Source organism: Homalodisca vitripennis, chromosome 2 (genome assembly GCF_021130785.1).
Source record: "Homalodisca vitripennis isolate AUS2020 chromosome 2, UT_GWSS_2.1, whole genome shotgun sequence".
Taxonomy (NCBI): Eukaryota; Metazoa; Arthropoda; class Insecta; order Hemiptera; family Cicadellidae; genus Homalodisca; species Homalodisca vitripennis.
In genome coordinates this window covers 57,392,346-57,405,702 of record NC_060208.1, presented here as the reverse complement: position 1 = coordinate 57,405,702, position 13,357 = coordinate 57,392,346, and the positions used below count along the sequence as shown (strand labels likewise).

At 30.9% G+C, this 13,357-nt stretch overlaps 1 protein-coding gene across 1 annotated transcript in view; it reads right to left on the bottom strand.

Moving 5' to 3' along the window:
• Positions 1–1,455: 1,455 nt before the first annotated feature.
• Positions 1,456–13,357, bottom strand: part of LOC124354012 (heparan-alpha-glucosaminide N-acetyltransferase-like) — a 35,443-nt gene continuing 23,541 nt past the window's right edge. The window contains 7 exon segments of the mRNA XM_046804130.1: positions 1,456–1,716; positions 3,722–3,905; positions 6,623–6,747; positions 7,502–7,646; positions 7,648–7,788; positions 10,057–10,315; positions 13,021–13,128. Coding sequence (XP_046660086.1) covers positions 1,535–1,716; positions 3,722–3,905; positions 6,623–6,747; positions 7,502–7,646; positions 7,648–7,788; positions 10,057–10,315; positions 13,021–13,128 — 1,144 coding nt within the window. The 3' untranslated portion in view covers positions 1,456–1,534.

Below are 13,357 nucleotides of genomic sequence, written 5' to 3'. Positions count from 1 at the left end.
CCCATTTTAAAAATAATTTTGTTTGCTCTCCCAATTAGTACTATACACTCCAGTTAACAGCATTTTAATACTTGGGCTAGAAGTCTTTTAATACGAGTTTGAAGTTTTCAGATTAACACTCTGTATATATATATATATATATATATATATATATATATATATATATATATATATATAAATATTTAAAAGTCCTTACAAAAATCCTTTAAAAGTCATAAAACATGTGACTTTATATTTTGACAACTTGTGTTATTAATTTGTTAATTTACTGTGAAGAGTAAACAGAAAAAATATAAAAACAAAAAAAGTAAAATAAAATGTAAAAATCAAATTTATATATACTTCACATTTTTTATAATATAAATAAATATGGAATTGTATATAAATTATATAAAATACTATAAGCTGCCACAACCATAACTGCCCATACTACTGCGGATTAAAAGTGTAAAATAGTCTAGTAGTTGTAAAAGTGTCACTGTCAGCAATGTTTTCTTACTTACTTCTAATGCTTCAAATTAAATTTCTTTAGTTTGATAATAGATAAGCAATAAACATTAAAACAGCACTCCTAGAAACTTACTTTTACCTAGCAACGGCCACACTAAAAACTATGTTTTCACTTCTTCAGGGTTCAGTCACTGTATACAACAAATAGACAATAGAAATATACAATGTTTTAAGAAAACATTGGATTAACAATAAAAATTACATGTTAGTAACAATATAAACAACTTTTTAGGGGTCAGAATGAAACGTGTTTTGTCACGATGGCACATTGATTCATAGACCAAAGAGTAGAAAAAACTATACTAAACTCACATATATCATTAGTTTGGAACCTTTTAAATACAGTGATACAGTTAGATGATAACATAGTATAATAGTAAATATTAAAATGTGAATAGTGAAAATGGTGGGTACGCTTTATGAACTTTTTGTACTATTAATTATTTCAAATACTGTGGCTCAACGAATTAATTCTGTATAGTGTGATATATTTGTTTTATATTATTCGTATTAAAAAAAAATATGAATAAAGTTATCTGAAAAGTACCCAAAAACACTTAATCACTGAGCAAAATTTAACCACCATCCCCATGACTTATCCAACTACTAGTCTTAGTAACAGTATGTACTTTTTCTTATGCTCCACTTTGTATTACCATGGAAAACACAAAATAAAACTCTGTTTTTGGTTTAATATGATTGTATTAACTGAAAATGGGCACATGTATTATTTTCTCCACAGTGAGGCTGAAATATTTTACACATTTAATTGTGTAAAACAATGTTTCGATACAGTGTGAAGTCACAAAAACTATGATGTTACTTAAAACTAAATACTGTTTAAATTACCATTTGCATCAGTTTTATAGAAATGGAGAGCTCCTTGGATTAACACTAGACTTAATGGTGAATAGTGGAAAAACAGGAATAGCACAAAAACAGTAATATATTAAAAATAGTTTATTATGAGTATATTAAAATGCAATTCAGTCGCTTGTGATATGATAAAATTAAAATAACTCTTTTAAACAGAGAAAAAAATCTCGTTAGAGTGTAAAACTTTTGAGATCAGCAGCCACAGAACAACGCCCGAGACGTTCATCAAAAACAACTCTTTATGGTCGGTTACATTGTATGGCTTCCAGCTCCAAGGAAAAGTATGCCTGGTAATGATATGACCAATGTAGAGCAGTATAGCGTTCATACCTAAGCAGAAGAAAAGAACGTTATAGTTTGAAGAATGTTGGATAACTTCTTAAGTATTATAGTTTTTTTAACAAAGTTTACATAAAAAGTTTGTCTGGAAATATCTGATTTTGTGCTGTAGCCTGTAATGAGTCATTCTGTTCCTTCAATTTGTAAATATATGTGTATGTGTGTATATATAATATATATGTTTCTTGATTTTTTTCAAAATAACTTGTCATTTATTTTTTTAATTATATTATATTTTTACTGAAATACAAATTATAAAATAACCACATTTTCATCATTTACTAATTAAGTTAATTTCCCTGTAAAAAACTAGTGTAGAAATAAATTTTGTATAAAAAAATCATTTTTAATTAGCTATTAACGAAGCTATGGTGATAAATTGTGAGTATTTTCAATAAATCTTTACTTGAAAAAGATATTTTTAGAACTTGACAAAAATATAATTTGAAGCTATATTTTACATGCCTACTGTTAGTCTATTCTTTTCAGCAGACTAGAGAAAAAAATCCTCTCTACAGATACAAGTCAGAACAGTGTACTTTAAGAACCAATTAACAATATAGCTGTATTCTTGTTTTTATTTGATACTTTGGACTCTTACTTTGTTTCCTATAATAGTCAAAATATTAAGTCATTAAAAAAAATACTAAGCCTAACAATATAAGCTAAATTGCCATTATAAACAACTATTTACAAAACACAATCCATATGTAACTGATAGTAAACAGCTTTTAACACTTTCTACTGAAGTTTACCAAATAGACAGAATCATTTTTTTATATTTAAACTTTAGAAAATACTAAGTACACAGTGCTTGATCAATAGTATTATGCAGGTTGCAAAGAAAAAGTTACTATCTAATTTTTACAACAGATTTCACCCGTGACCAATTTAAAGTATCTAATGCATAGGAAATACAATTTAAACGTTATCATAAAACCGACTTTAATGAACTAAGCTCTGAATGTTTGCACGTAAAGTACTCAAAACTGATTGGTCTCTTTGACATAGTGTATGATATTTTTACTGTAGTATCAGGTAAAATAGGGGAATGGACACAAATATGCCTCAACGACCCATTCTTTTCTATATTACAATCCGAAAAACAACAAGAATTCTACAATGCAAAACTTATTATGAATGATTATTTAGAAATTTGGAATGAACATAATTGCAAGAATTTTTCATTTTATCCTTATATTGGAAGAAGAACAAAAACAACCAAAGTAGTCTTTTTAAGCTTACATAATATGCATATATTTTCTTGATCAGGGTAAAAAATCAGAATCGAATAAACCACCAGAAATATTGTTGACCAGAAATAGATGCTATTCATGTAAGTTAGCTTCCAAAACCTATGTGTATACATTTTCTTGATTTGAGACAGTTATTATTATTTCCTTGATCAGGGTATTAGGGTAGAGACTCAACTGTGGCATCAGAAATTTAATTAATAGAACTAGAAATGTACTCTTTAAAACACGTGCATAACCTGAAATGAACAATAAAATTGTTATTTAATTATTGAATCACTTAACCATGCACACTGAAATAATAAGTACAAGATATATGCCAAGTTTTGATTTAAAAATGTGATTAAATTCCATCATATTACATCATTACTGTTTTTACCAAGAAGCACGCTCATAATTTCATGAAAATTGTGTGTGAAGACGCAGGTAACTGCTAGTAACAAATGTAATAATAATTATTAAGTACTTCTGGATTATTTACAAGCTGACTTAGAAGCAGAGTAAAAGGAAATTTTTGAACTACTATAGTTAGTGGTGAAAAAGGGTGGCAAATTTGGTAGGGCTTGCTCCCCCTGGAAAATATGTAGCTGCGGCTCTGCATGGCACTGCCGTGTATGATTAAGAACTAAGAAATCGGTTATTGTTTGTTTATAGTAACAAATAACTAGCATAAGAAGTTTGGAATAGTAAAAATCACGTGTTTCAATTGTCAAGCAAGTCAGCAACAAAGTCTGGTTACAAACCTGCATATCTGAAGGGGCTGCCAGACCACCAGTTGAAGTGATCAACTATAACAAACAGAATGGCAAGCAAGAGGAATCCAGAGGCCGAGGTGAGCAGAGCGAAGGACAACGACCACAGCTGTTTGTTGACTGGGATCAGCCCGCCCTCCTGAGACCAGCCACAGAGGGACCCACTAATGACTCCCTGCAAAAGTATACAAAACTTTCAACAAATTCCTATGAATACTATCAAACAGAGTTTTAAATATGTTGTAAACATTTTATCTGATGTGTAAATCAATTTACACAACAAGCATAATAGACTTAGTAGACTCGATATTTGTTTACTATAGTTCAGGTGTCAAGTGTTGCACCATCTACAGTTTGAATCAGCACAGTGCACCTGTTAAACTTTAACAAATGGTTATTGAGCTTGAAATAAGGATTTACTGAATGCTTTGCTTTTTCTGGATTTACTGTTATATCCTTTTGATGGGGCAATTTTGGACTCTTTTAAAAATAGGATCTCAAAATTGTCTAACGTAAACATCAAATTTTCATTACTACATTTAAAACAGTTAATAAAATAAGAAATGTTAGAGTCTCCAACCCTTTATCTTTTAGTGATATGATCTTAGTAAAATTAAAATAATTTTGTTATTTCAAATGAATGATATGAAAAGAGAACATTTAATCAACAAATAAGACATCTCTTTGTCTAACATTGATAATATTACATACATAAAGATCATTCTTTATTTTGTAAAGAGTAGTTAATTGTAAATTAATACTTGAATACATTTTAATTCATAAACGAATTGAATTTATCTCTTGACTGTGCTTAAATGGGGACACTGTTTGCATGCAACTGACACGACCATCTATTAAGTTATCAGTGTTTAGACTTGTTTAAAATTATTAGTTAAGTTAAATTTCAAGATCTAGGAGATATTTTTTGAGTTTACATCAACTATGTATTAGTACCAAGTATTATGTTGGTACTAATACTAATATTAATACTAATACTAATACTAATAATACACTAATATTATGTTGGTATCGTAAAAACCAAACCAAAAAATGGCATATAGGACTAAAAAACTATGTTTACAGTATAACACATTCCTGTAATAGACGAGACAAAAAGACCACTAAATGTGAGAATTAAAGAACATAAAGAAAATACGAGAAAAGAACAAGTGAGAAAGTATAAAATTGCTCAACATTGCTGGTCTGAAAATCATCACATGGTGTTTTGCTCAGGGGTCTGTTCTTCGCCCAACCCTGTCATCCTTTTCGTAAATAACTTCCCTTACCAACATCCAAAAACCAAACACCGTCTAAATCATATATGCTGATGACTCCACACTACTGATAAAAATAACATGACGGATGCTGTTTATGACATTGCAACTACATCCCTGAATACAGCCTTGAACTACTTTAAAATTAACACTTATCAAACAATCAAAATTAATTAACTAGCAGTTGCCTGCGACTTCGAACGATTTCCCGTTGAAAACAGTACACTATATTCACTTATTCTTTTTCTATCACATTCTGAACATTGCTGAGATAATTGATAGTCATTCCTTCGTGAGCCTCTTGGGCGCATTATGAAGGTATGTACCATATTCCTGCCTCTATCTTTCGTGGTTTTTGCTAGGTGTTGATAAGTTATTCAGAACAATTAATGTATATGGATGAATCTCGGTAAACTAATTAGGTTATAAAGAATCAAATTCGGTCTGTTAAAATTAATTTTCTGTTTAAGATATTTCCAGTATTATTTAGGAGTGTGCCTTCAAGAAAATGTATCAAAGAAACCCAATTTCGATCATAAAGTGTCTTCTTTCGGCTCTTTTCATTTACCTTCAATGTAACCAAATTCGATTACCTTATGTGCAAACATTCACGGATTTGTACAATGAGGTTGTTTTCATAATAGCGTTTAATAGTATTTTCATTGCATTAGATAGTTTATTGATCATTGGTGCAATCTGAATTTAAAATTAGGCAATGACGTCTTCTATGCAACCTGTATTACACTACTGATCAAGCACTTTACAATAAAAATTTTCTAAATTTTAAATGTAAACAAATGTTTCTGCCTCTTTGATGAACTTCGGCTGAAAGTATTAACAACTGTTAAGTAACAGTTCGCTTTGTATTACGTGTCATAGCGCAGTCTGTCGGATCCAATATAAAACACTCCAACATCAACAACAATTTATAATTAAAAAATTAATCAAATAAACTATTTAAATTGGACCAAATTGTGAATCTAAGCCATTCTCGAATTCCACTGAAAACACACACAAAATTTCATAAAAATCGGTCCAATAGTTTCCAAGCCTATAAAGGACAAACACACAAACATTCATTTATATATATATATATATATATATATATATATATATATATATATATATATATATATTAATTGGGCACAGCTGTTCTATTCCTTCAAGTTGATCAGTGAGAAAGACCCAGATGGGGTGCCACTCATGGAATACTTGATACGTTTTGAGATGTCTGTCTCTTGTCCGTTGCATGAAGAAACGTGAGACGCTAGGATCATGGATGGTATATCTAATACAGCTTTATATTTGTATTTGATCCTACTATTAAAACTTTACACACCAAATCCAAAATATAATGTTTAAGATTACTTAATTTTGTCAACAGAATATAAACAAATATATATATACAAAACTTGTTCTATATATAAAAATACAGAAAGCAAAAAAAATGCTGTTTTATTCTATAAATATTTTTTGAATTCTTTCTAGATAAATGGTTACCAACACTATATATTTGGTTTATAGGCTACTTGTACTGTATACACAAAAACAAAAGTAAAATGCAAGATTCCAAAAACACTACTACAGAAAGAAATTTAACTGTAAGTTCTACACTCACCGTTAACAATGCCCAGAATAACCAGTGTGTACATCGCTGTCTTGTGGAATTGTAACAGAGAATAATATAGCCAGCTACCACACCAAGGTACACAGTCAGGCATGTGGTCAGTGTACCCAGGATACCTAAAATCAACAGTTATACATTTCCTTACGATGTGATTCAAAACTATGTATTGTTAGTTTGTACCACTAGTGAGATGAAATCATTCTAAAAATAAATACCAGAAAATGCTTAACAAAAAATGTACGCTTTAAAACTCCAAACTTTGTTTAATCCGAATAAAAATTTGTCAAATAGTTCTTGAATTTAATTCAGTATCATTCTTCTTAATAAAGTAAAATATTTCAAACAACCTTAATGTATGATCCTGGATTTTGACTTTTAAGTTGATGATATACAATTCATCACTGTTAAAGTTATTTATGCACTTTAAGCTATTAAATGTTTAAAATGAATAAATAATTTTCATCAAAGATTTCATGGCACTGACACTTCCTAGTTAGACCAGTGTTTTTGCATATTAACATGTACATAACTCAACAATCTATTCAATACATTATAATTTCAATAACCTATGCAATATGCTCACAGGTTGATATGGAAAATGCTAATTGCATAAAATTACAATGTTATTTTTATTGATTACAAAGTAAAATTCAAAGTGATAAAGGCGTTTCTGCCAGGGAAGAGCTAATCAATAAAAAGCAGCTATTCAATCAAAAACTTTTTGGACTTTAAATTTTTATAAAATGTAGAAAAGCTTCATGCCAAACAAATTTGAATCATGGCTACTTTTTGATAACTGTAGTTGTAAAACCTTTATAAAAGATAATATTTTACTAAAACTTACTAGTTACTTTATTAGACTCATGTTACCTTCCGGGTCGAATGGAACCGTGGTATGATAGACCCGCTTGACTGGCCCACTATCATAGAGATGGCTGTCAGAGAACATTATAGTGTCTATGTGTCGTGCGGCGCCACCGGTACAGTGAGGGGCCCAGGAATAGTTGCCGACACCCGCCAGGGCCCAGATAGCCCGTGGGACACCCAGGAACAGGAAGGTGGAAAGTGACCACAAGATGGATAGCTACCAACAGCATAATGACCAGCCACTGACACCAAGACTCAACCAGCTCTGATATTGGCAGCCAGCGCCTCACCTATAACATGCACAGTTGAGTTTCGTGGAAGTATTTCAGTCAGGGATTGGATATTACGTTACACAAAGTACACTTGACAAAACACACAATAAATAATGGGAACTTTTTAATTTTAAAGTACTTAATATAAAATGTATCTAATTGCTATTCTATCTAGTTAATGTGTAACATAGAAATAAACAATAAATAATGTAAATTAAGACAGAGAAACTGACTAATTTTACCTGTAAAAACAAAATGTGTGACATTTTGAGTTCCTGCCCAGAGAGAATCAACAGTGTCACGTAACAGGGTACAAATGAGACAAATAAAATTATGGGCTACAAGGGGAACAAGGTACACATAGAAAAATGACTATGCCATGAAAACAGTACATGACTTGATTCACTGAATGAAGTCTTGTCAACAATTGTAAGGGAGGAGGGGTGCTGTTAGTTTACAAGATATGCTTCACTAGAGACAGGTTGTACCATGGTCTTTGGACACTTGTCTAATTTAACACATATCCAGTGACCCTTTACATCTTCAGGGGTTTGGTCCACAAGGTGTCAGAAGAAGATTTTAAATGAAAACATATGTTGGTATGCACATCTAATTAAAGGTTTCTATTATTAGAGTACGTTGCCGCAAACCTGACCTCAAACAGACAACCGAGTCAGAAATAGCAGCACAATGCAGCAAATAGTTCACAGATGGCTTGAATTTTTTAACTAAGCAGTGTAATTAATAATAAACTACTAATACTTCATTCATTTGCCATTTCATCCCTAGCTTATGCCATTGTAATAGGACTCAGCAATCATAAATTTCTCTAGTTTTCCCTGTGAATATATTAATAAAACTTCCATGAACTTGGCTACTTTGACCTATTAATTGTAAATTCACGACATCTTTGAACAGTTGTCATTTCCAGCTCGATTGTACATTTGAACTTGGGTTTCCAGCATTGCTCTCTACTAAGAAAGACCTTTAACAGGGTCCCAACCCGACCATAAAAACAAAGAAATCATGATTAAGCTGTGAATTTCGTTTGCTGTGAAAAAACCTTAAATAATCAGTGAATTTAATGAGCAAACCATGAAAATCTCTACAACTTGCAATTAAATGAATCAACGTGTGTCAAGGTAATGTCATTGTTTACCATCCACATCCTGTACTAAGGTGGGTGTGTTTCAGCAAAGATCTTCTGCTTTTATGCACAAACTCCTTAACTGAAGAGACGAATCGTGACTATGTCATAAGGTATAGTTGAAAATTAAATTATTAACTTGTTAGGTTTCACATAAAACAATTGAGCAATCACATCAATCACAAACGTTATCAACGCCATTCATTAAAGATGGGACAAACAATCTGCATGTGCAGGCTGGCCACCTGATGGGTGGGCAGGGGAGGGAGCTGTCTTTTCAGAGAACATTGGACCTGCGGTATTTCTATTGACCCAAGAGACAAGAACTAGAATATTTACTGATTTATTTAGTTGTCTTGTGGTTATATTTGAGCAAAAGGTGTTCCGATAGTTCAATTCTTTAAAATCAATCACGGTAGTGAGGCCAATGTTCTGTTGGTGGTTAATACAGGCTCGGCCACACGATCAGATTCCTTGGCCCATCTGTAACTACTAATTTCAAAATCATCTCACCTTTTCCCAATGGTACATTCATAATGACCCAAAAAAATCTTTTTACCTAATTTCTTTTTTTTTCATAAAATTTTTCTGTTTTAAATTTTTAGAGCGCAACAGTTATATCACTGCGCATCTTACTTGTATAACTGCACAACAATAACTGAGTAACAGGGCATAACCTATCTTGTATTGTTGATTTTCTTTACTGTGGTCAGAAGAAGCCATCAGCATAATTATTATAATATCTGTGTTCATTGTGTTTATTTGATGAGAGACTTTTTCCTTACTCCATTTAGGTTGAAGTATGGTGGCACCCTATGAAATTTATATCAACCTCTTACAAAATAAGGAACTTCAATATTATCTAGTACAAGAACAGCTCACTATCTGGAAACTATTGGATTAAACAAAATACAAGCTTTAAGTAATGTTTGTGTGTGGTTTTTATATATTAATTAAAATTAATGTCTAGTAATTGAATTAAGGTGCTTTTATTTTTTGAGTACACAGTTTAATATAAAGAACATTTTGTTCTGATTGAGTTTCATACTACAGTATTCCTTACGCAGGAACAACCAATACAACCAATATTACAGTAGCAATAGATACAATTCCTTTAATGTAATTAAATTTATTACTACCTGAAAGCTAGGCTGTTTCTTCATAAAGGTAATCTCTAGTGTAGAGACGACCAGATGTGCCATGCCAAGCCGCTGCAGCACTCCGCAGAACCGTGCAGTGGACAAATCATCGTGTCCGAACATGTTAACAAGCAGGCCTAGTGCGACAAGTGCGGTTGTGCGCCGCAGCGACACCCAGAACACAGCACGTCGTGACACACATGACCGCAACTTGCTGCGATAGCTTAACACTAGGCTAACTCCCATCACCCAGGCAAACCTGCAGGCAATGAACAAAATTATCAAAATATATAACTTTTGTAAAATAAGGAAATTTTACAAAGCATCTTAGAAATTTGTATGGTATCATCATTTCCATGAAACATAATTGTGCTTCTTAAATCATATATATATAATAATATTAAGTAAACAACACACATATTTATATTTAATTTAAACTTATAAACATAACTAGCTGTTTCCCACGGCTTCGCACGCTTTTCGTAAGCTTTGCCCGTGTATGTGCACTTCTGGTTCAAATGAATTATATTTCCAACAACGATGTAGAGTTTGTACTGTTGCCACGATCAAGAAAATCTGTCAAAAGTGTATGTTTATAGCCATTGTCTACGTACATATACTTTATTATAAAGTGGTCTAACACTAAAGCTTTAAGTCCAAGCAGAAATGTATTTTGAAGACAAATATACATCAAAGCTTAGCGCCTTCAAATAGTTTTTCGCTATTTAATATACTTAACTGTCTCGTAATCGCAGTTTATAGTGTACAGGCGCTTTAAAAACTTGTAACTTTTGCAGTGCCACCTGGTGGCGAGATACATCTATAGGCATAGCATATAAACCTTCTCCGCCAAAAAATAAATATTCATACAAATTTTCATAATAATCGGTCAAATAGTTTACGATTCTATAAAGGACATACATACAAACAGCGAAACAGCCATCTCTCTAAAAGTATGCCTATGTTACTTCCAGGAACGTGTAGAATCACCGTACAAAATTTCACGATGTTTCGTGCATTGGTTCCAGAGTTATAACGGAACATACAAACAAACATTCGCATTTATATATATATATATAGATTTACAATTTATAGGATTCCATTTTCACATTAAAACTGTGTATTTCCTAGTTTGATCAGGTGGAATTACAAATATTCGTGAAATGAGCAATATAACAGAAAAACTTGAGTAGTTCCAAATAAAAACTTTCCTAACTGTTAACTAAACAGTTTCAATTCGTTTAGATAAAAAACTCTTTGTTTATTTTGAGTCAACGAGATGCTAGGGGTGTGACAGAAGTAAAATATTGGAGTTAACTAGTATAAATGGTAGAGGAAACTAATCTGTTTGGTAGTAACGTTAGCAACTAAGTCAACAGTTGGTGCCATTCAGATAAACTACTTCATAAAAGCTCAATTTTGTTTGGTAACACAAGGATGCCGATTCACTTACATCAGTTTGCCACTGAAGAGTTTGATTTGTGGAGTACTGCCCCATGTAGTTTTTAACATTTCATTAAATTTAGTTTTTATGAAAATAAAAACTGACGAGATTTAAATGAAACTGGATTATGCTTATTACTCCTAGATCTGGCTATACATTTTCCTGTGTTGGCATACCTAATTTGGATGATTTGCAAAAGTTTCTTTAAACTGCTTTGAGTTATTTTGTTTTTACTCAAACGTATATTTATTATATATAGAATGTTTTACAAAATGAAATTAAAAAGTTGTTCATTTTACAAAAGAAACAAAAATTTAATCGCAGATAAAATAACAACAAATAGTTATTGCTAAATAATTGTCTTGTAAAATTGCATATTTTGCTTTTTGTAGTTTGTGCCAAACTTTGCAATGCATTTTATAAAAGTTATTTTTTTAATGCTATACTAGAAATTGAAAAAAATGAAACTGACAATAAATTCAGGGCTTTTTTGTTGGCCAGTGAAAACAGAGTTTCAAATACCAAACCAATATTTGTTATAAAAATGTATTAGAGATTTATGTTTTACTTTATGAGTGATATTTTTTATTGTTTCTTGCACTATAGGAACATAGACAAATAGACAAATTATATATTTCCTACTTTACTCTTAAGTTATATTTTCTCACACAATGATTTATTTCACTAAAAATGTAACTTTATATATTTTTTTTTAATAAATGAAAGTTAGTTTGTATTTTATACCTTGAGTTTGACTTATAATACACAAGAGAGAAAGAATATATTGGTACAACACTGATTCCATCTCTGAATCTTTCATATAATTTTGTACAAAATTCCAAATGAGAAGGAAAACATTTCAATATTGCTATAATTTGAAAAATTCTGTTCGTCAAGCAAATGTCTAGTTGCAATGCAGATTTAAAACACTAGTGATAAATATTGAAAAAGAATTTACTAGGCTAGACGTAATAAAATAAATACAGTACAATCTTTAAACTTTAACAATATTTTGGAAATATTAAAACAATTTCCAAAAACCCTTAGTGTTTTTTTTTTTTTACTATAACTTATTAAAAGTGGTCTGAAATAATAGAAGAATAAACTGTCAACCAATGTTCATATGTATATACAGTATAGCCACTATCAGCTATGTTACATCTACTATCTGCAATTTTGGAGATTATTGGCAAAATAGCTTTTCCATGCTATTAAATTCAAGGATATTTGAGAGCTTATATCAGTTTAGTATGTCTTTAGAGTTACATAAAATAATCACTGATGATATTGTTTTACCGTCATTTAAAAATACTATTAATATGTATGTTTTTCATACCAAAATAATTTAATTTATTTTACAAAAAATACCAAACATTGGATGCTGACAATCTACTCTTAAAAAACAACTGATGTTTGAAGTTTTTGTTGTTAACACTAAAAAATTTAAAAAAGAACTAAAATAAAACAAAAATTGCATCCAAAGCCTCATTAATGAAAGAAACAGGTAAGGCAAGACTCACCAAGGAAACACAAAATCAGCGATAGTTACACCATTCCAAGCTGAGTGTTCGAAAAACCAATATTTGCCTCCGCCATAGTTGACAAATATCATCAGGGCAATGGTCAACCTGACAAAGAAATAACATTATGAAAAATACAATGAGACATCTAAATAACAAATTATAATTGAGTTATATGCAAATGTGTTGTTATAATTAATCAACTTTCCAACAATAATTTATAATATTACATTATTATATAATATACATTATTATATTAATTTATAGTATCAGATCTGAACTGATGTTATAAGAACAAGCACAAGTGTTCGTTGGATACTACTCTCGCATAAAAAAG